This window comes from Eumetopias jubatus, unplaced genomic scaffold (assembly GCF_037043125.1).
Source record: "Eumetopias jubatus isolate StellerSeaLion01/CBP00866 unplaced genomic scaffold, mEumJub1_p1.0 scaffold_4, whole genome shotgun sequence".
Classification (NCBI taxonomy): Eukaryota; Metazoa; Chordata; class Mammalia; order Carnivora; family Otariidae; genus Eumetopias; species Eumetopias jubatus.
In genome coordinates this window covers 141,004,712-141,025,271 of record NW_028274810.1, presented here as the reverse complement: position 1 = coordinate 141,025,271, position 20,560 = coordinate 141,004,712, and the positions used below count along the sequence as shown (strand labels likewise).

At 36.3% G+C, this 20,560-nt stretch overlaps 1 protein-coding gene across 42 annotated transcripts in view; it reads left to right on the top strand.

The window, feature by feature from the left end:
* Positions 1-20,560, top strand: part of RIMS2 (regulating synaptic membrane exocytosis 2) — a 585,834-nt gene that overhangs the window by 499,036 nt on the left and 66,238 nt on the right. For 20 of the 42 annotated variants that reach the window (XM_028109857.2, XM_028109840.2, XM_028109866.2 and 17 more), the window contains one exon: positions 7,269-7,510. The exons of the other annotated variants lie outside the window; for them this stretch is intronic. In XM_028109857.2, the coding sequence (XP_027965658.1) occupies positions 7,269-7,510 (242 nt within the window). The remainder of the gene's footprint in view (positions 1-7,268; positions 7,511-20,560) is intronic. 42 annotated transcript variants of the gene reach the window in all.

Below are 20,560 nucleotides of genomic sequence, written 5' to 3'. Positions count from 1 at the left end.
TTAAGAATTCACCTCATTCAATTAACATTGGTTCCATAAATTCCCTCTAACAACCACGCTTGTTTTGGTCTCAGGATATTTACACTTGCTCCCCTCTCTGTACCCTTCCTTAGCATGACTGGCTTCGTCATTCAGGACTCAGCTCAGTTGTCTCCTCTTCAGAGAGGCCTTCCTGGACCACCCTGTTTAATGTTGTCCTTCCCCCAAACTTTCCAGTCCCCGTTATCATTTTATTCTACCTTATTTTCCTCAGATCACATATCACCATCTGAAATTGGCCTGTATTTACTTGTTTATTGTCATTCCCCATGACGATCTGAATGAAAGCTCCGTGAAAACAGGGGCGTTCTCTGTCCTTCTCTGCTGCACTTCTGACTCCAAGCACTGCCACATAGTAGGTACAAAATAAATATCTTTTAAATGAATGATCAAATCCTAGAGGTAGTGACATATTAAAAAGGGTCAAACCTCAAACTAGGAAATAAATCTTTTTTTTTTCCTTAAAGAATATTTTGTTTTGTTTTTAAGAAATTTTTAATATAGCAGAACTTTAGGCATTAACAAGAAGTTGGGAGGGAATTTTGGAGCTTACAGGCCTTCCTGGTGCTCCTTAAACTCTTCTAAGTAAGCAGTGATCTGCTCTGTTGACTCTGAGGCACTGCTTCCTTCCCTGAGACCCAAGACTTGAACCTTACACCCTGCTCTGTGACTAATGACTCTCATCAAGGCAGGTATTTTTGGCTAAAAATACGTCATTAATTAGCTAAATATTCCTCCCTAACTCTGGATATCAACTTTGTGGCCTAGACAAGCGCACATCCCCTCCAATACACTTAGATACTATACTAATAAATTATGGTATATTAATCGAATGTATTTATATAGAGTACTGCAATAATACTAAAAATACTGAATTTTAAATTTGTGTCATTTCCAGAAATCAAAGAATTAGTACAGGACACTCAGTTTTTACATACTCCTCAGAGAGAGATTTTTTTTTGGAATTGTTAGTTAAGGTTTCCTGACATTAGAGTTGGTCATTGGAATTTCAATTATAAACAAAGACCATGTCACTGTGCAGCCATATTTTTGTTTCTCATGCTGATATTTGCTAGTAAATTAATTAAAAGAAACTGTCATATCATGTGTTTATCTTTATATTTGTGGAGATAGATGTTAAATAAACATGGGTTGAATAGATGATTACTACTTTCCAAGCCTAAAATTGTAGATGGTCATTTGAGTATGTGAAATAAAGCTTATTAAATCATAAATTAGGGTAATAATAATTTCAAGTTCCACATTTTAGGAAAGCCATTGTATTTAATATAGAGAAAAATTTTAATTAAGAGAAATTATGACAGGAGCAGAGTTTGTTACCCCTCTTTCCTGCACCCAAGGAACATGCCAGAATTTCAAGAAGTGACGCTTTATAATCCAGACATCTGCCCAACAACAAGTATGAGTTATTACTGTGATAGGTATATTGTTTAGCCATTGGCACCTGGCTCCAGAAACACAACAATGGGAAGGAAAAGGAATTAAACCTTTCAAGGTGCCATAATGTTTGAGAGCTTGGCCAGTCTCACTGGGTGCTTTTTTTCCCATTCTACCGTTATTTCTGTTGTCTTCTACCTTTTGAGCTCTGCAGACCCTCTCTAGCACCACTTCTTAGCCCAGATGTTATAAGCACTTCCACTCCTGGAATTATCTCTGCCTACTTCCTATCCAGAAGCGTCTGTTCCGTTCCTGAGCTGCCATTCTCATACTCCACTGTATCAGCTGCTGGGCCCTCTGTAGCTCTGGCCACCACGTTCTGAATCACCTCAGTCTCTAACACTTTGGCTAAGTCTCTCCTGCCACCCTCCCAGCTCACACACTCAGACTTTGTCTTTGTCCTGTGTTTGCTATTTATTTAAACCAAACAACTTAGGTCAATTCATTCAAACTATTAATTAACATGTTTGGCCCCATGGCCTATAAACTTCATTTAATTTAATCACATACTGCTATAACCCCTGATATGCTATTTAAGTCTTTGAGGAATATCTACAAATATTTCACTTGCCTTTTATTACCTTTCTCCTAATGATTGACAATACTAAATTTCCCTTTTAAAAAATCTTTCAGGACACAATTTCACCATTTATAATTATGTCATAAAATAGATTGCTTGCATGGGCAATTTCACATGTTTTACTGTGAGAGTACTGAATGTATAAAGTTTGTCATTGTTTTTCCAAAATCAAAAATTAGAAAACATGTATAAAACAATATTTAGAAATGTAGAAATGCCTGTGTCTCTTTCTAGAACCGAGCATCCTGTATCAACACCCAGTATTATTGTGTGGTACTCTCTTAGGATTAGCTTGACAGCCAGGCTATACCTGTAGCATGGGATGAACTATGTGGATTGGATAACTTGACCTATCTAAAAGAAAAATGTATGTTAGTTCTTGATTGATGTTTTTATTTGTTTTAATTTTTCTAAAGTCATACATATTGCTATGTATGTTGGGGGGAAAATAGAAAAAAAAAAGAACATTTTTAAAAAGCATAATTACAAACCAGAGAAAATTAAACCTACTTTTAGTGCACTGTTCACAGTATATCCTTCTAGATCTTTTGCTGTGTGCATTTATGCTTTTTTCCCCACAAGAACATAAACATTCTGAACATTTATTTTATTTTTCATATTCTGTTTACTTGCCTCTTGTGCAGGGAAATGGTAGATCATCTCACAAATCCAGGCCTCCCCAACTACCTAGTTTAGCAAGGATAGATAGATATAGATAGATAGATAGATAGATAGATAGATAGATAGATAGATAGATAGAATGGATAGGTTCCAGGGTTTGAATTTATCTGTGTCCCCTAGCAGTAAGGTAAATCCATATTTGGTATGAGAGCCAGCCAAAGCTAGGCTGCAAATATCTGCTTCTGTCCCCCCATATCAAGAACATATTTTATGTCAATAAATACTTATTTACAACAGCATTTTCAAAGGTACATTCTATTTTATTGATGAACATAATTTATTTAAACACCCTCAACTATTGGACATTTATGAGGTTTTCCCTTGTGTGTGTGAGTGTGTTGTTATAATCAATTCTGCAGTAAATGTTATTGCCCAATCTGTACACATTGCCAAGTTTTCCTTTAGGATATACCTAAAAGTAGAATCAATAGGTTAAAAGCTAGGCTGGGTTTTTTTTAAAGGCTTTTGATACGTATTGCCAGATTGCCCTTCAGAAGTCCATCACTGAGACCCCACCAGCCGTACTGGAGATTTACCATATCACCAGACCCTTAGAAACACTCTCTTTTGTAACTGATAATGTAATGGATCTGTGTTTTCTTAACCACACGGAGCATTCCAAATGATCACCCATGTTTACAGATTTTTTTACTGCAAAGTATTTCATGAATCAGGAGTCATAAAGCTTTGAAAATTTTGTCTAATAGCTTGTTTGCTTGCAACATTATTTGCTTGTAGTTTTAAGTGATGTGGAGCAGGGAAAGTCAAGGAAATCAGTGGCGACAACCTAGCCTCAGTCTTTATCTTCTCAAAACACAGCACTGGGGGGGGGGGGTAGCTATTCAAAACTCACCCTGGTGATCTCAAAGGTTTAGAAGATGAAGAGTAGATCCCTCTTACAAACCTTTAATAACCCTTTTTTTGTAGATAATGCATTATCAAAGTTGTTAGGTTGAAGAGAATATACTTCTGTAAAACCAAATTGTCATTAAAATATTTATCTACAAACTGACTTAGCAGTTCCAGTTAGTATTTTATTGTATCCTGCTTAATTTTGATGAAGTTCTGTATGGTTTTAATAGCCAACCATGAAACTTAAAATGCAAAAATCATAAGGCACATTAAGCAATATTTTGTGAGTATGTCTTTTTCTTCCTTGGATGGGAATAGCTTAAGTGACTCTTTTAGAAAAGCATGTGTTTGAGAGAAAGTTGCCTACATGACAGGAGTACTAGATCACTCTGACAGGTTATATGGCGCATGTTATTATTTTGAAAGCCTTAGTTTCAACTAAACTTTAACTTTTTTAGGCTTTTCTGATGACAGCATACAATGAAAACTGTATTTTGCATTTCTGTGTTTATTTGCCTAGAATCCATGGAATAAGAAATATCATAGGGAGGCAAAGCGTTTCATAGTTAAAGGGGACCTTTCAGAAACACCAGTTTAAGACGTTTAATGGATGCTCAGTGGACAATGGTGGTGGTGGTGGTGGTGGTGGTGGTGGTGGTGGTGGTGGTGGTGGGGATAAGGAGAAGGAGGGGGAGACTAATTTTTGGAGCTCTTCTGTGACTGGCATTCCATTTAGTGCTTTACTTACATTTTCTCATTTATTAAGTGAGGAAATTAAGTTTCAGAAAAGGCTAACAACTCTCCCAAATGAGTCAGCCAAAGATCAAACCCGGATTTCCTGACTCTCAGTGTAGTCTGCTGTCCGTTATATAATGCTGGCTATCTTAAAGAGACTAGACATTTTAACTTAGAAAGTTTGTAAATTTATAATTATAAATATCATTTCTATTGATGCTGTTAAGTATTTATATGACACTTGTTGAAGGGCTTTAGCCTTTTTCTATCTGTTGCCCATATTCCTTAATAAAAATTGTTATGATTTCAATTCATTAAATTTTTACTCTAAATATATTATCTCTATTCTTTAAAATAAGAAGGGAAAATAGAATATTCTAATGTTATAAATGAGGAATCTGAGGCTCAGAGTAGAGCAATTAACTCTTCCAAGGAATTCAGTTAAGTAACAGTAAAACTGGGAGTTGATCCCGTATCTATTTGCCTCCAAAACTCTTTCTCTTTTATTCTGTTGTTGTTTATTAAAGAAGAGCAAAATCAAACAAGCTTGAAAATGATTAATTTGGGGTATTGTAGAAGCATATACACTGTTCTCACTTTTGGCCTGTTTATGCCTCATTTCTTCTTAAACTAATGTGAGGGGTAAAATAGTATAGTTTACTATTTTTTTTAAGATTTTTTTTTTTTATTTATTTGACAGAGAGAGTATGAGAGAGCACAAGCCGGGGGGGGGGGGGGGGCAGCAGGCAGAGGCAGAAGCAGGGAGCCCGACATGGGGCTCGATCCCAGGACCCCTGGATCATCACCTGAGCCGAAGGCAAACGCTTAACTGACTGAGCCACCCAGGCGCCCTTAGCTTACTATATTTTTTTTCAAAGATCTTTTATGTTTTTATTAGACAGGGAGAGAGTACAAGCAGGGGGAGCGGCCCGCAGAGGGAGAGGGAGAAGAAGGCTCCCGGCTCAGCAGGGAGCCCTATGTGGGGCTCGATCCCATCATGACCTGAGCCGAAGGCAGACGCTTAACCGTCTGAGCCACCCACGCGCCCCCTTAGCTTACTATATTTTTAAGACAATTTTACACTAGGCCTTTCCCCTCTGAAATACTTGGAGGAAATGTATGTAAAATTAACATGTGGTCCTGGCATTTGAGCAGATTTTACTCTAAGAGTAAAAAAAAAATTTTCTTAGGGCGCCTGGGTGGCTCAGTCGTTAAGCGTCTGCCTTCGGCTCAGGTCATGATCCCAGGGTCCTGGGATCGAGTCCCACATCGGGCTCCCTGCTCCGCGGGAAGCCTGCTTCTACCTCTCCCACTCCCCCTGCTTGTGTTCCTGCTCTCGCTATCTCTCTCTGTCAAATAAATAAAATCTTTAAAAAAAAAAAAAAATTTTTTTTAGAAAGACCAAGAAATTGAATTAGAAATAAGAGCTTACCTCAATAGGTCAGTTTTCTAATTCTCATTCTTTCAATGACATATAAATATATTTCTAGGGCTCCTGCGTGGCTCAGTCCGTTAAGTATCTGCAAACACTTTAGTCCTGAACTCAGGGTCCTGAGATCAAGCCTCATATCAGGGCTCCCTGTTGAGCAGGGAGTCTGCTTCTGCCTCGCCTCCCCTGCCCCCCATGGCCCCCCCACACATAGACTCTGTCTCAAATAAATAAAATCTTTAAAAATATATATTTCTAATGTTTTTTGATTTTGTTTCTTTTCTTTTGCTATTCACTCATATTATCAAAACCAAATTAAAGCAGAAATTATTACTCTAATCCTGAGTCAGAATGATATGTAAATAAGTCTTCCCATTCCTGCAACACAGGCCACTTCCTTCACATTCTCTCGGGTTTTGGGGGCCAGCTGGATATCCTGCTTCCAGATTCTCCAACCCCCATACTACTTCCCGCCACGCTCCAGTGATCACAGAAAAATCGAGGGTCCTGTCTTTAATTACACCCGTTGGCAGGGTTAGTCTACTGACTAATGCCAAAGGAAGTAATCAGTAATCACTGCTAACACTGCCAATGGGAGTAATCAGCTAATCAGTAATCGTCATCAGTAATCAGTAATCGTTAATCAGCTCACATGCTTCATTGAGACATTGATTGCTTTCTGACCATATTGCCTAGAAAACTGATAATGAGTTTTCCTTCTTTCAAATGAATGCAAGAGGGAAATCTTCCTTTTCTTTATTTTTGGAATATAGACATCAACAAATATAAAATTATGTTTATGAACATATGTTCATAAGTGAGTTAAGTTGGAATAACTTATTCTTACATCAAGTGAAATAACTTATTTTTAATTCATGTTAAGTGAAATAACTTATTTTTATGTTAAGTGAAATAACTTATTTTTAACTCAAAACTAATGAAAACATTGATCTCTATTAGAAAATTTAACCATTATTAGAGAAATCTTACAAATCTTATGAGACAAAGAAAACTTACGTTGAAAGGCCACTCTTAGCAGTGGATGCTGTCAGTTTTGCTATTTTTTGAAGAATTTTCCCACTCCTATAATTTCTTTTTGAAGGCGATAGGAAAGCAAACTAGAGAATGCTTTCGCAAACGTCTTCCCTTTTTGTATAGCTGTTTTACAGCGTATTTGCCCTTGCAGGACAGTAGATTATCTCCAATAAGCCCTCTGATTTTTTGTGAATTTTTTCCCCCTCTGTGGCCATGCAAACTGGTGCCTTCTCTGACAGCGGAAATGAAATCATGAGTATGAGCTTCCATAGTTGCATGAGGTTGACCCTGAATCGTAAAGCCCATTCAAGACCATGATACTTGAAAATGTTCAAACCCTAAAACTGGGTCCCATAAATGGTATCATTTAATTATACTCCAGATGTTTCATCTAAAATACATTTTCTGTCTTTTCCTTTTCACTCTTGTCCTCCCTTTTAACGATCCATCGGCCTACAGTGTCTTTACATCCAAAATGCAAAGCAGACAAATGGGCATCTCAGGGAAGAACCTGACCAAAAGCACCAGCATCAGTGGAGACATGTGCTCGCTGGACAAGGCAGACGGCAGCCAGTCCGACACGGCGGTGAGTGCCCTGGGCACCAGCGGCAAAAAGCGGCGCTCTAGCATTGGGGCCAAAATGGTAGCTATTGTTGGCCTCTCCCGGAAAAGTCGCAGTGCTTCCCAGCTCAGCCAAACGGGTAGGCATTTTTATGTTACTTTTGACTTGATATTTGAGTTGTCATTAAAATACGTATTCTTTTCTCTTGCTCATTTTATTACAGTCATTAATGGAAGAGGATATGTTCCAGAGAGATAGGGGCCTTTTAAACTGGTTAAACCTTTCTGAAAATAAAACAATAACTTTGTTTTTCAGTGACAAATGAGCCTGCTGTGAAGTGAACCCCGGCCCCTGTTCTTGAGAGGCATGTAGTGTCTTTCCTCCTCAGGGAGAAGTTAAGCTGTGGGAGCCAGATTGCCAGTGGTTGATCCTTCGTAAAGATTATCTGATCTGTGAGATATTTGCTTTCTTTAGGTTCCTCAAGAGGGAACCGGCCAAATTATTTTTCATTCTCAGCAAGTTACCCTGATGAAGATGACACTTCATATTTTGTGTGAATAATATAGTTCTTTTATTGCTGACAACCTAACTTCTTTTTCAGTTTGTAAGCAGCATTTACCAGTAGTATCAATTTTCTTACTGCAGTTTTTATTTTCCTGTGAAAACTTCCAAGCAGCAATATTCTCCAGCAGCAGGGATGGAGGAATTTTCTGCTGATAGTGAAGATATTCAAAGCTTTGCTACTTTAAAATTCAGTTTCTAACTCACATCTGCAAAAATAAATTAGGTACAGCACTCCTACTCCTACTCAGAAAAGCCACAGTTAGCAATTAAGAAATTTGTGAGTCAAAGCAATGTCTTTTCAAATGGTTGTTGATAATTAAACATTAAATCCCTGGTATCTTGGAAATAATAACATATCTTCTACTTAACAAACAAAAGCATATAATATGGTGTTCCTTTCACAGCAAATAAATTATAGGCAAATAGGTGAAATCTCATTTGTGTTTGAATTACTAGGGTTCTTATACACAGAAATGTGGACAAAAATCTGCAACACAAAAGAATTGGAGGATACATTAATTCCTGGACCCGACTAATTTTGATTTTATATAATTATAACAGCAATTCTGGAATCTGAGCCTTATATAATAATATTATATTGAAATAGTTATTTGATGGTTTTCCTTATATTGTGGTTGTAACTCACTATGTTCAATGTGCCTATTGAAAGGAATTTTTCATTCGGTGTTTTAAGATGTTATTTTACATTTTAATATACAAACAAAAATTTAATTTATGAACATAGAGAACATATTTCAATGATTTTTAAAATTACAAATATTTATACATAATTAGCTATGTTATGTGATGGTGGCCTTTTGAAATTGAAGTTTTTTTTATATGTCTCTAGCAGTTAGAACTTCATTGCATTTTTTTCCTTAAAACTTAGAAACATCTATAAGATGAAAATTGTTCTAAAAGTAAAGCCTATAAATTAAAAAATACAGAACCTAAACTTAAAACAGACACTCATATAAGTTTATATAAGTTAGAGAATATGTGGTGTTAAAATAAATAATTATTTCTACTTGCTCAGGGTTTTTTGGTAAATATTGAGCACCTACTATGTGCTCGGCACATGGAGAACAAGGATGGTATTTATCATTGTAAAAATAAATATCACTGTAACCAGAATGCATTTTCAGACAAGACTGCTTTATTGCCTTCTAAAGAGTAGAATACTCAGCAAAATGGGATCTTTCTAAAGAATAGTGAAATTATTCTGGAAGATATAGCAATGATATGTAAACAACTGGCAAAAGGGGAACCATTTATAAAGGTCTGTTGTTGACCAGTACACGTGGCAGCTAAGTCCTGTCTGTCTTCTGCCATGCTATTTTGTACGCTCCTTTGCCTGTTAATTGGAAACTCGCCTTTAAAGTCATCATTTCTAAAGATTAAATATGACTTGCTAGGCATTATAACTCAGCAGAATACACATAGAAATAACAAGGAGACTCAGATTCCATTGCTTACTCTGACTTATATAAGATAATCAAATATGAGCTCTTTAAAAACCTACCCGACTTACCTGAGTCATAGAACGTTCATCTGACTAACAAGGCCTTTTTAAAGATAATATTTTAAAGTTTATAAGAAAATGCTTTGAAAACTTAAATAATTGTAGATATAAGATATCCATAACAAATTCAGCCTCACAGGGGAATCCAGAGCTCTATTTTACACGTTGATTTTGAGATGCCTGTTTAGACATGTAAGCAAGTTGTTATATGGTTAGTTGGATATGAGTCCAGAACCTAGTAGTAGGTCAAGACTAAGGATGTAATTTGGGAGTGATCAGCAGGTAGTACTGAAAGCCATGGCACTAGATAAGATTACTTAAGGTAACTTGAAATCAAGAAGAAAACCAGAGTGAGCTCTGTGATACTCCAACTTTGGGAAATCAGAAGAGAATCCATCAAGGAAGACTTAAAGAACAGCCATAGGGGCACCTGGGTGGCTCAGTGTGGGTTGAGCATCTGCCTTCAGCTCAGGTCATGATCCCAGAGTCCTAGGATTGAGCTCCGCGTTAGGCTCCCTGCTTGGCGGGGAGCCTGCTTCTCCCTCTCCTGCTCCCCCTGCTTGTGCTTGCTCTCTCTCTCTCTCTCTGTCAGATAAATAAATAGAATCTTAAAAAAAAGAAAGAAAGAAAAAGAGCAGCCATTAAAAAAGGAGAGAGAGAAAGAGAAGGGAAGAGAAGGAAGGGATATGGTATCTTCGTCACCAGATGAGAGAAATATTTTAAGAAAGATTATCAGTGTGTTAAGTGCTTCTGACAGGTCAAGTAAGATGGAAGACTGAGAACTGACCTTGGATTTGGCAAGATGGGGAATTTGGTAAACCTTGACAAGCCTTGCAGTGGTGGACAAGGCCTTATTGGAGCCGGTCAAAGAAAATGGGAGGTAAAGTAGAGTCAGGGAGAATAATATCAAGAATAAAAATAAGAACATCTAATACTCATTGAGCACTTTTATGTGCTGGCACTATTCTAAGCACTTTACATGAAAATCATTTAAACTTCACAATAATGTTATGAAGCAGGAATTAATTACTATCCTCATTTTACAGATGAGAAAACCAAAGTGAGCAGAGGGGAATAACTTTCCCAAGTTTACCCAAGTAGTAAGGGTAACAGTTGGAATTTGAATCCAGGCAGTATGGATCTGGAGACTTCACTCTTATTCAAGCGTAGTCTAGACCAGCACTGTCTAATACAACTTGCAATGCGGGCAATTTTCTGTATCTGTGCTATCCACACAATACAGTAGCACTAGCCACACATAGCTATTGAGCTTTTGAAACTGATTTTTAACTTTTTTACATTTTTCATTTAATTAATTTCAATGTAAATAGGCACATGTGACTAGTGACTATTGAGTTGGACAGTACAGACAGAAACAGCTCTTTCTAGGTTAAGCGTCTGCCTTCTAGGTGTCTAGGTGAAAGACAGTTGGATTCAGAGCTTAAAGTGGAGATCACTTCAGATATTTTTCCTGAGAACATAAAGCTGATGCTGGAAAACGGGAAGTTGGGGAGTATAGTCCAGGGAGTCCTCAGGAGAAAGGAGAAGCAAGTTTGGTGGGCATACCAATAGTTTTGAAACTTATAATGCACATCACTTCAGATATTTTTCCTGAGAACATAAAGTCTTACTTTATCATTAGGAATCATGGTTTGCAAACATTTGTTGCATTTTAATCTTTTAAAATATTTGTGTTTTATGTGTTATAAAAGTACTATGGAATATGTGTTTTATTTATAAATAATTTTTTACTGAAATGGAGATGATATTTTAAAAGATTTAAAACAACTGGTCTAGTACATGTAATTCAAAAAGGTTTAAAACCATGATGCTAGTATGTTATAGTTCTAAGTGAGTGCTGACTCCACAGATCTATTAACAGAACTTTGTAATCATGAAGAATAATAGAGATGTTAATAATAGATGTTAATAATAGAGATTGCCTTTTCACGTTATTAGAAATCTCAAATTAACACTACAGGATATAACATGTTAAAGATTCTCACAAAGAATGTGCATCTAATCCTAAATGTAGGTATATTTCTCACTTTTGAAATAATGTTTTAGCACTTAAAATACTATCAGCCATATCTAATTAAAAGTATCGATAGTCATGCCACTATTTGTACCAAGTTCAAGTGGTTTAAATATAATAGATGAGGTAGGCAAAATATTTCATGTAAGTGAAAACTATTATAAACATTCTGAATTGTGGTAAAGTATTTCTATAGCAAGCTGGGATGAGCAAGTAGCTAAGAAAGATAGCTTTACTGTTAATGGAAATTAATTTAACATTTCTTAGATTTGGATTGAGTTTTATATCATTTGTTCTAAAAAGAAAACTCTTATTTTTATATTTTTTAATTGTGGCAAAATATACATAACATAAAATTTACTACTTTAACCATTTTCAAATGTACAGTGCAGTGACAGTAAGTACCTTCACATTATTGTGCAACCATCCATCCATCTCCAGAAGGCTTTTCATCTTGCAAAGTGAAACTCTGTACCCATCAAAGAGCGAACCCCCCATTTGCCCTTTCCTCCAGCTTCTGACCATTCTATTTTCTGTCTCTGAATTTGACTACTCTGGGTACCTGACATAAGTGGAATCATACTGTATTTGTCCTTTTGTGACTTAGTTATTTCACTTACCATAATGTCCTTAAGATTCATTCATGCTGTAAGCATGTGTCAGAATTTCTTTCCTTTTTAAGGCTAAATAACATTTCATGGTATGGATATACCACATTTTGTTTATCTGTTCATCTGTCAATGGACATCTGGGTTGTTTCCACCTTTTAGCAATTGTGAATAATGCTGCTATGAAGAACATGGGTGTAAAAATATCTCTTCAAAATCCTGCTTTCAATTCTTTGGGGCATATACCCACAGTGGAACTGCTGGGTCATATGGTAATTCTATTTTTAATTATTTGAGGAACTGACATTCTGTTTTCTATAGCAGCTGCACCATTTGACATTCCTACCAGCAGTACACAAGAGTTTGCTCTCTCTACATCCTTGCCAACACTTGTTAGGTTTTTATAATAACCATCCTAATGGGTGTGAGGTAACATTTCATTGTGGTATAGATTTGCATTTCCCTAATGATTAGTGGTGTTGAGCATCTTTTCATGTGCTTATTGGCCATTTGTATATCTTCTTTGAAGAAATGTCTATTCAAGTCTTTTAAAGTCCATTTCCTAATTGGGTTATTTTGTTGTTGTTGAGTTGAAAAAAACTTTTTATAATAGAAACATACAAGCCTGTTTTTCAGATTCTTAAGGGTTATCTCTATTAATAACATGTTGTATTGTTATTATTATTAATTTGTATTTTTCTGAATTCCACTAGGCCTATAAATTCCTTGAGGGGAGGAACTATAGCTCATGCATTTTAATATCTCTGGTACCTACGGTTATAGTTGATGTCTACTAAATACTCAGTATTTGTTAGAATGAATGAATGCACAATTCATCTTTGTTATAGACAAGGTAACTTAAAACTGTGTTCCTCAGGATGTTAAACTGGTACAGTGAGGTTTTAAAAGCTATAAATGATGACATAAATATATGTCAAATATTTCTTAACATCTCCTATTCTAGTGTTTTGTTATTATTATTTGTAGAAAGAATAAAAACTCTTGAAAGCAATTGTTAAGGAACTATCCATTTACGCCTACAAAAGCAAATTATCTTGCATTATTCTTTCCCAAAACTAGAGATTACACTCATTAATCAAATTATTAAAAATTTACTAATGAATTCTTATGGTATTTTAACCATTTCCCTAAAGTACAAACATCACCATACACTTACTCATCTCACAAAGTAAACATTTTTTATCAACTATACTATTTGCAAGGAAGGCATTTTGGTAGGCGCTATGGAAGGCAACACTTGACAAAACATAGTCCCTAATCTTTCACAACTTTTATATGAAGGATCTTAAAATCTACTAGAAGAAATGAGTTTTAAGCTGGAGGAGATATAAAACAAGGTGGAACATGATGAGGACAAGCAAGAGAAACAAAGAATATCCTATAAGGAAGTGTAGCAGAGTAGAGAAAACAGATTTGAGAGTTTTGGAGTTCAAATCCTACCTCTGCTATATGGACAAGTTGACTAACCTCTCTTTCCTCGGCTGTAAAAATAATGGACTCTTAGCTTCCGACCTCATGAGGTTGTTATAAGCACCGTGAAAGAACTTCAAACAGTGTCCAACATATATAAGTTCTTTATAAATGGCAGCTACGACTGTTAATATAAGTACTAGCATCAGTTTAGATGTTAATATTATTATATTGCTGTTAGTGTAGCCATGGAAATGATCACTTCCAACCCTGATGACAAGGTAACAGTTGATCTAAGCCTTAAATTATGGGTAATGTTTAAACTGTGAAGATGCTGATGACAGGAATGGACGTTTCAGACATGGACGATAGTAGACCCGAGACATGGAAATGTCGTTTACGTAGGAGCAGAACAGAGAATATTTAACACATAGTGGGAGGTGAGACTGGCAGTGGAGGTTGGAGCCAGATAAGAAATAACTTAGTGTCGGGCCAGGGAGTCAGAGCCATAGAACTGGCAGTAGGAAGCTCCTGCAGGATTTGGAATATGGTCATGATAATCAGAGGTGTTGTCATGATAATCAAGATGTTGTCAGTAAGAAAGTCCAGAGATCAAGAATAGAAGACGAATTCAGTAAGGCAGTTCAGAGCAGAGATGGTGAAGGCCTGATCAATGGTGTATTAAATTTTCTATTGCTGCCATAACAAATTACCACAGACTTAGCAACTGAGTGTAGATTTGCCTTTCTGTCAGAAATTTGGGTGAGCTTGACTGGTTTCTCTGCTCTGTGTCTCACAAGAAGCCAAAGTGTCATCAAGCCTGAGCTTTTATCTGAAGGCTGAAGGGAAGACTCTAAGTTCATTCAGGTTTCAATACTTTGCCTTTGTAGGCCTAAGGTCCCTTCTTTGACACACGACCCCTGTCATCTTTAAGCTAACAATGGCATGTTGAATATTTTTTGTGCTTCTAATCTCTCCAAGTACCGATTTTGCTGCATTTCTTCCCCCCACCTCCAGCTAGAGAAAGTTCTTTCCTTTTAACAGCTCCTATAATTAGATTGGGCCAACTCGGATGATCCAGAATAATATCCCTGCTTTAAGGTCCTTAACCTTAATTACATCTGCAAAGTACCTTTTACCATGTAATGTAACACATTTTGAGATACCAGAAAATAGTGTATGGACATCTTTGGGGACCATTATGCCTACCACAAATGATAATAGTAGGAGATGGAAAGGTGGGGAGATTCAAGAAATATAGATATGTTTTATAAAAATTATCATTTACGTCCATCCTATTATTTGCTTCCTGGGAGTAAAGCAAAAGAGGTGTAAATGTTAGTCTTCACAGTTTACACTATCTGACCAGAGTGCATACCAGTTATTAAGAATCTAAGCTTTTTTTAAATATAAAATTCAGAAAATAATTTACCATTATTAAAAACATCATTAACAGTACATGAATCTGTTCATTTTAATTTGTACAACCTTAAATATTTGCATTTTCATTCCCATTTTACATATCGGAAAACTGAGACTCAGAAGTTTCATAGTAGATGGATCCACTCCAAAGCTGGTACTCTATGTGACCTCACTGTTGCTAAAAGTATGTTTTTATAATTAGTTCTTTTCATATCACTAGGGGGGAAGAACTTTCTCTTCAAAATAAAAATTCTCAGGGAGCTACTTTTAATTTACTATAGGTTTTATTTCATTTAATTGGACATAATTTTAAAATGTGAATAGCCAAAGGCATTGTACAGGCTAGTAATCAGTAAAGGCCTAGTAAATGTAAGTAACAAAACCATAAAGAGTTTAATTGTAAGCTAAGAAGTACATACTAAGGGAAAGAAGTCTTTTAATTTCATTAAAAGTAAGTGTTTTAAGGTTTTTGAGCATGAGAGTATAAACAGAAATGGCATTTTATGGTAAAGGCCATTTTTTTTAATGAAATTCCCGTACACTCTGCATAGGTAAATGGAGCTACTAGATTATTTTTTTCAGGTGAGTCCCATTCCTTTTACCTACTAGGAAAACTTCCAGAGACAGTTGCAGGTATTTGTTGGAAATTTAATAGAGCCCTAGGTAAACAGTGTAAAACTCTACTGAGTAATGTCAGCTCATTTTTCCAACTTACAGAAAAATGTAGGAATGTTGGCTCATTGTCCCCTTGGGCTTTGAAAGCTGTTTTGTATTGCACACTTTGTGGAATGAAAAACAGTGAGGTAGAATCCATCTTTCCTCTCTGATGCTGCTCTAGATGGAAAAATCCTTCTTTTTATTAAAAGATTTTTTTTTCTAAATTGACACTCTTACTACCTTAGAACATGTTAACATTATATTGTTATTCAGTAAATATTTACTGAATTTCTACTCCATTGGTATATAGTACATGAGATCCTCTTTATAGGATATTTATGTTCCAGTGGGAGAGACAGGCCTTACCAAAAACATAAAGTAATAATTAGTCAAAATTCCAAAGCTGGCCTTGATGGAAAAATACCAAGTAGCGTGAAAATATATCACAGCAGATAACTTACCTAGTCTGGTTCATCTTTCTGTCCATCCCAGCTCTTACCAAATACTTCCCACATAGTTTCAACAAATGGTGGTCGAATGGTATAAAATGTTGCACATTAATAGTAGAAAATGCCACACTGCCCTTCTGTCTTTGTGTTCAGTTTGTTTGGCAATCTCTGCATTTGTGAGTACGGTCCACAAACTTCCCAAGGGGGTCAGTGTGTGGGTGTGTTTTCTGTTAAAAACAATTGAAAGCCAAATGATCTTTGGAAAAGAGATTTAAAAACTGTATAGGTTATGAATTTGTATACCATATATGCCATGAAGGACAGAAACAATAGATTCTAGTTTAACTTATATGTGTGCTTGATGTTGTCATAGTGGGAAAATGGATCTAGTATGCTCGTAGGCAATAAAGTTCTGCATTAACAGAAAAATGTAATTTCTGTAGCTTTTAGTCCAAAGAGTGGTTTTTGTTTTTGATTTTGTTTTTCTCCTGGTATCTGAGGATTCGTTGCTTTTTACTGGAAGCTTCATAATCGCTTAGAAAATGAGAGTGGGACAAGAGCTGATGAAATCTGAGATGAGGTGGGGAACATATTCTGAGGAAGAAGCTGATGGTAAGGCAGCATGTAATGCAGAAACAGAAAGGTGTAAAGACACAGAAATAATTGCAGAAACCACAGAGAACCCCAAGAGGGCTGTGCTCATAACTGAGACATTTCTACATCTTCCAACCAAAACCTTCTTTCCAAAGGAAATACAGTGGCCAGAGATGGGAAGTCAGTGGCCACCAGCCCAGCTTCTTCTCATATGCCTTCCACTTCCACTAACATTTGAAATATCTCAATTGCTTGTCCCCTTTTGTTTTCTTTCTCCTTCTGCCAGCAGTCATTTTATACTGGAATTAGAGAGATATATGTCAAAGGGAAGACGGATGACCAAAGGTTTCTGACTTGCTATCAGCCAGACTGAGTTTTTCTTCATCTAACCAGTCAGTTGTGAAATTTTCTTAGTGGAAATTACAGTTGGATAGAGTTCTACTTCACTATGTTAAAATAGATTTCTTAAAAAAAAAAACAACTTAAGAATCTGTGTTCATTTGACTTATTTGGAAAGGTTTTCCACCCAAAATTAGGACAATAAGAATAGTTTTAGGGGCACCTGGGTGGCTCAGTTGGTTAAGTGTGCAACTCTTGGTCTCCACTCAGGTCATGATCTCAGGGTCGTGAGGTAGAGCCTCTCACGTAGGGGTCGTGAGGTAGAGCCTCCACACTCTGTGGAGAGTCTGCTTGAGATTCTCTCCCTCTCCTGCCACTCCCCCAGCTTGTGCAGCCCCCTCAAATAAATGAATAAATCTTTAAAAAAATAGTTTTACACAAATGAAAATACCTGTGTTTTGCAAACAAAATAGTAGATGAAACTAACAATGGGAAAGATGGCATACCATATAAATAAATACATACTACTCTATGATTGAAAGTCCATTTCTTATTTCTAACCGAATGGAAAACTGAATTTTTTTTCCTTCATCAAGGAAGTGTAATGATTCTGCCTTCCAAATCACACAGCACTATGGACAATTCTAAAGCTATACAGGGTCCTCTTTTGAATTGTGTTCTAGAATTTAATCCCACTTATGGTCAAATCTTTTTTGTTTTATATTTTATAGTGATGAAGACCAAGTGGTTCACATACTTCCTCTGTGCCAGGAACTATGACAAGTGCTTTATATGCATTATCTTTAGTGCATTATCTATTAATCATCTTCAGTGCATTGCCTAACTTAATTCTTATTAAATATTAGCTTTTAAGATGTGAAGAAGGCCAGATCATCAGGGCTTAAGGAGGACAAAAATGGTGGAAGTTGGAGGTACCAACAAGAGAAGCAAAGGAGAAAAAACTCTAGTTCAGGGGCTGGAAAAGCATGGACCACAGATCAAATGCAGCAGGCTGCTATTTTTTAATATAAATATCTTTTTTATTTGATAAAGTTTTATGATGAAGTTTTATTGGAACACAACCAAGTTCATTTTGTTTATGTTTTGTCTGCATTTACGTTTGTGCTACAGTGGCTCAGCTGAGAGGGTGCCGGAGAAAACCTTTTGACCCACAAAGCCTAATATATTCCCCATCTGGCCCTTTACACACAAACTTTGCCAAGCCCTATTCAAGCTTGATTCAGGTGGGGATCCAAACATGATTTTACCCTCCAAGATAAGAAAAATTTTTTTGTTTGAACATAAAGGGAGGGAAGTAATTAAAGATATGAGAGAGGAATTGACTAAGTGTAAAAATAGACACCCAAATATTTTATTGGATGATTTTTAAATCTCAAAAGATGAAATGTCACTTAGTCCAGCCAGCCTTTTACCTCATGCTTAATTTTCACTTCTTTCTAAACTCCAAAAGGAGTTCTCTACTCTAGCTAAACTGATATCCCATCAAGATTATCTAGTCAAGAAGCTTTGCTCCACTGTTGTGAGAAACTGGGCTTTTCTACCAAAAGACATTTTATCCTTGTCCATACGTTTGCTACCGAGCACATTTATTGTGCTCTGTATAAAATGATGGCTGTCCTGTTTACCACCTCTGCTTTGGGTTCGCTGAACAGTGCTTGCTGTCACTTTTGGTTTTCTTGTTTTAATTTTGATTAATATGACATAACCATTTAAGTTTGTAAAACAAGTGTAACAAAATTAATATTCATATGTTAAAAGAAAAATTCTTTGCAGCCAGTGTTCATGATCATTTCTCCACTTTATCCAGAATGCTACTGGAAGACCCTTGTTTCTTACCCTGTAACCAGGGTTTTGGATTGGCTTTGAGATTTCAGTAGTCTTTGAGAAAAATGATGTGTTCCTGGTGGTTAGGCCATGCTTCTTCCAGACATGTCCAGTTTGGACAGTGCTGTTCTTTGTGGATAATCTTAGATTAATGTTGAATGCTCCTGTTTGTTTTAATGAATATCAGGTCATGTAAGTGAAGTAATATTCAAGTTTTTTATTATGGATTTAGTCACAAGAGTTTCTACAATGTTACGAAACAAAAGGAAAAAGTATGAATTATTGCTTTCTTAAGATCTTTACTACTGTAGGTTTTCTGATTTTTTAAACTGAATCTGATTCTAGGACTTAGAGTCTCATGGTCTAGACACAATGGGTAACATCAAAAGAACATGTTGTAAACCTGAAATTAATATAACACTATTCCTTTTTTCCAAACTTTTTAGTCATGGCTAAAATGTTCTTTTTTAAAAAAAAAGTTTTACATTTTAATTCCAGTGTAGTTACCATCCAGTGTTATATTAGTTTCAGGTGTACAACACGTTCTAAGCCTAGGCTTTTGAACTAGTCGATAATAGGTTTCCTGAAATCCTTTTGTGGGGAGGAAGGTTAAGTGGCAAGTTGAGAGTTTCTGGGCTTAGGAAGGCACATATGGCTAATATATATATATTCTTGATATCTTTTTATTTACTGTCATATTCATTGAGGAGAAAGTACTTTTTTTCCTTTAACCAAATGAAATAGTTGCAACAAGAGAGTAATGGACATTTCCTGGATCACCAGCCATTTTATTAACTCTCCAATCCCCATATTTGCTCTTTGAAGAAGGGATTATGTTCACTACTCTTCATTTCTTTTATAAGGAAACTGAAGGAAATAATAGAAAGAAGGGTGATGGGGAGAGGGAGGAGAGAAGACGATAAATGCTTTGAACAAGTCCTACTCAGAATTGGGAAGCAGGTGAATCGCCTCCAGGAGTCTCCACTTTGTGCTCCCTTCCTTTCTATTGCTGATCCTCCTTGAGTATTTTCAGGCTCTTTCACCCTTTTCTGTGCTTAGGAACTAATGGCTTAACTCATTCCTATTAAGATAGAGAATAGTTGGAATTACTTAAATACCCTCTACAAGTGTCTTGTATCTTCAGAAATGGAAAGTCTTAGACCTCAGTGGTGAAACTGTAAAGGTTTAGGCATCAGTAAGTACAGGGTAAAGTTGGGAGAGGCAAAGGGTCTTCTTCTATCTCCAGAATCATTCCCATAAGGATTCTGTAATCTCCTTTCCATACCCAAGGGCACTTTTGTTAAGCTAAAAGATACGTTGTTTGCTAAAATATCATTGTTTTAACATAAGGACGTTTCAGTAACTTTTTAAGTTGTGGAACAAACACAGAGATTTCAGTCTTCACATTATTGGAAATTGAATCCCCCCAAAACATAGAGAAACCTATTTTTCATGAAAGATGGTTTTGAAGAGCAGAAATACTGGGAGAAAGAACAAGAAGAGAAAAGTGCACCGTCATTTGTCATATAAAGCTCTCACAGCAAGAAGTTCTTACTGTAAAGGTTGAAGGAATACCAACATCTGAAGCATCCCGGAGCAGGCCCAGTAATCTCTAGAGAATCTGTGGCCAGTCCGTGATGGACGTTCCCTTCTTTCACTCTTCTTTCCCCCAAAGAGCAAAAGAACTGAACCAAGCTGCACATTCCTCTTTATTCCAGGACAG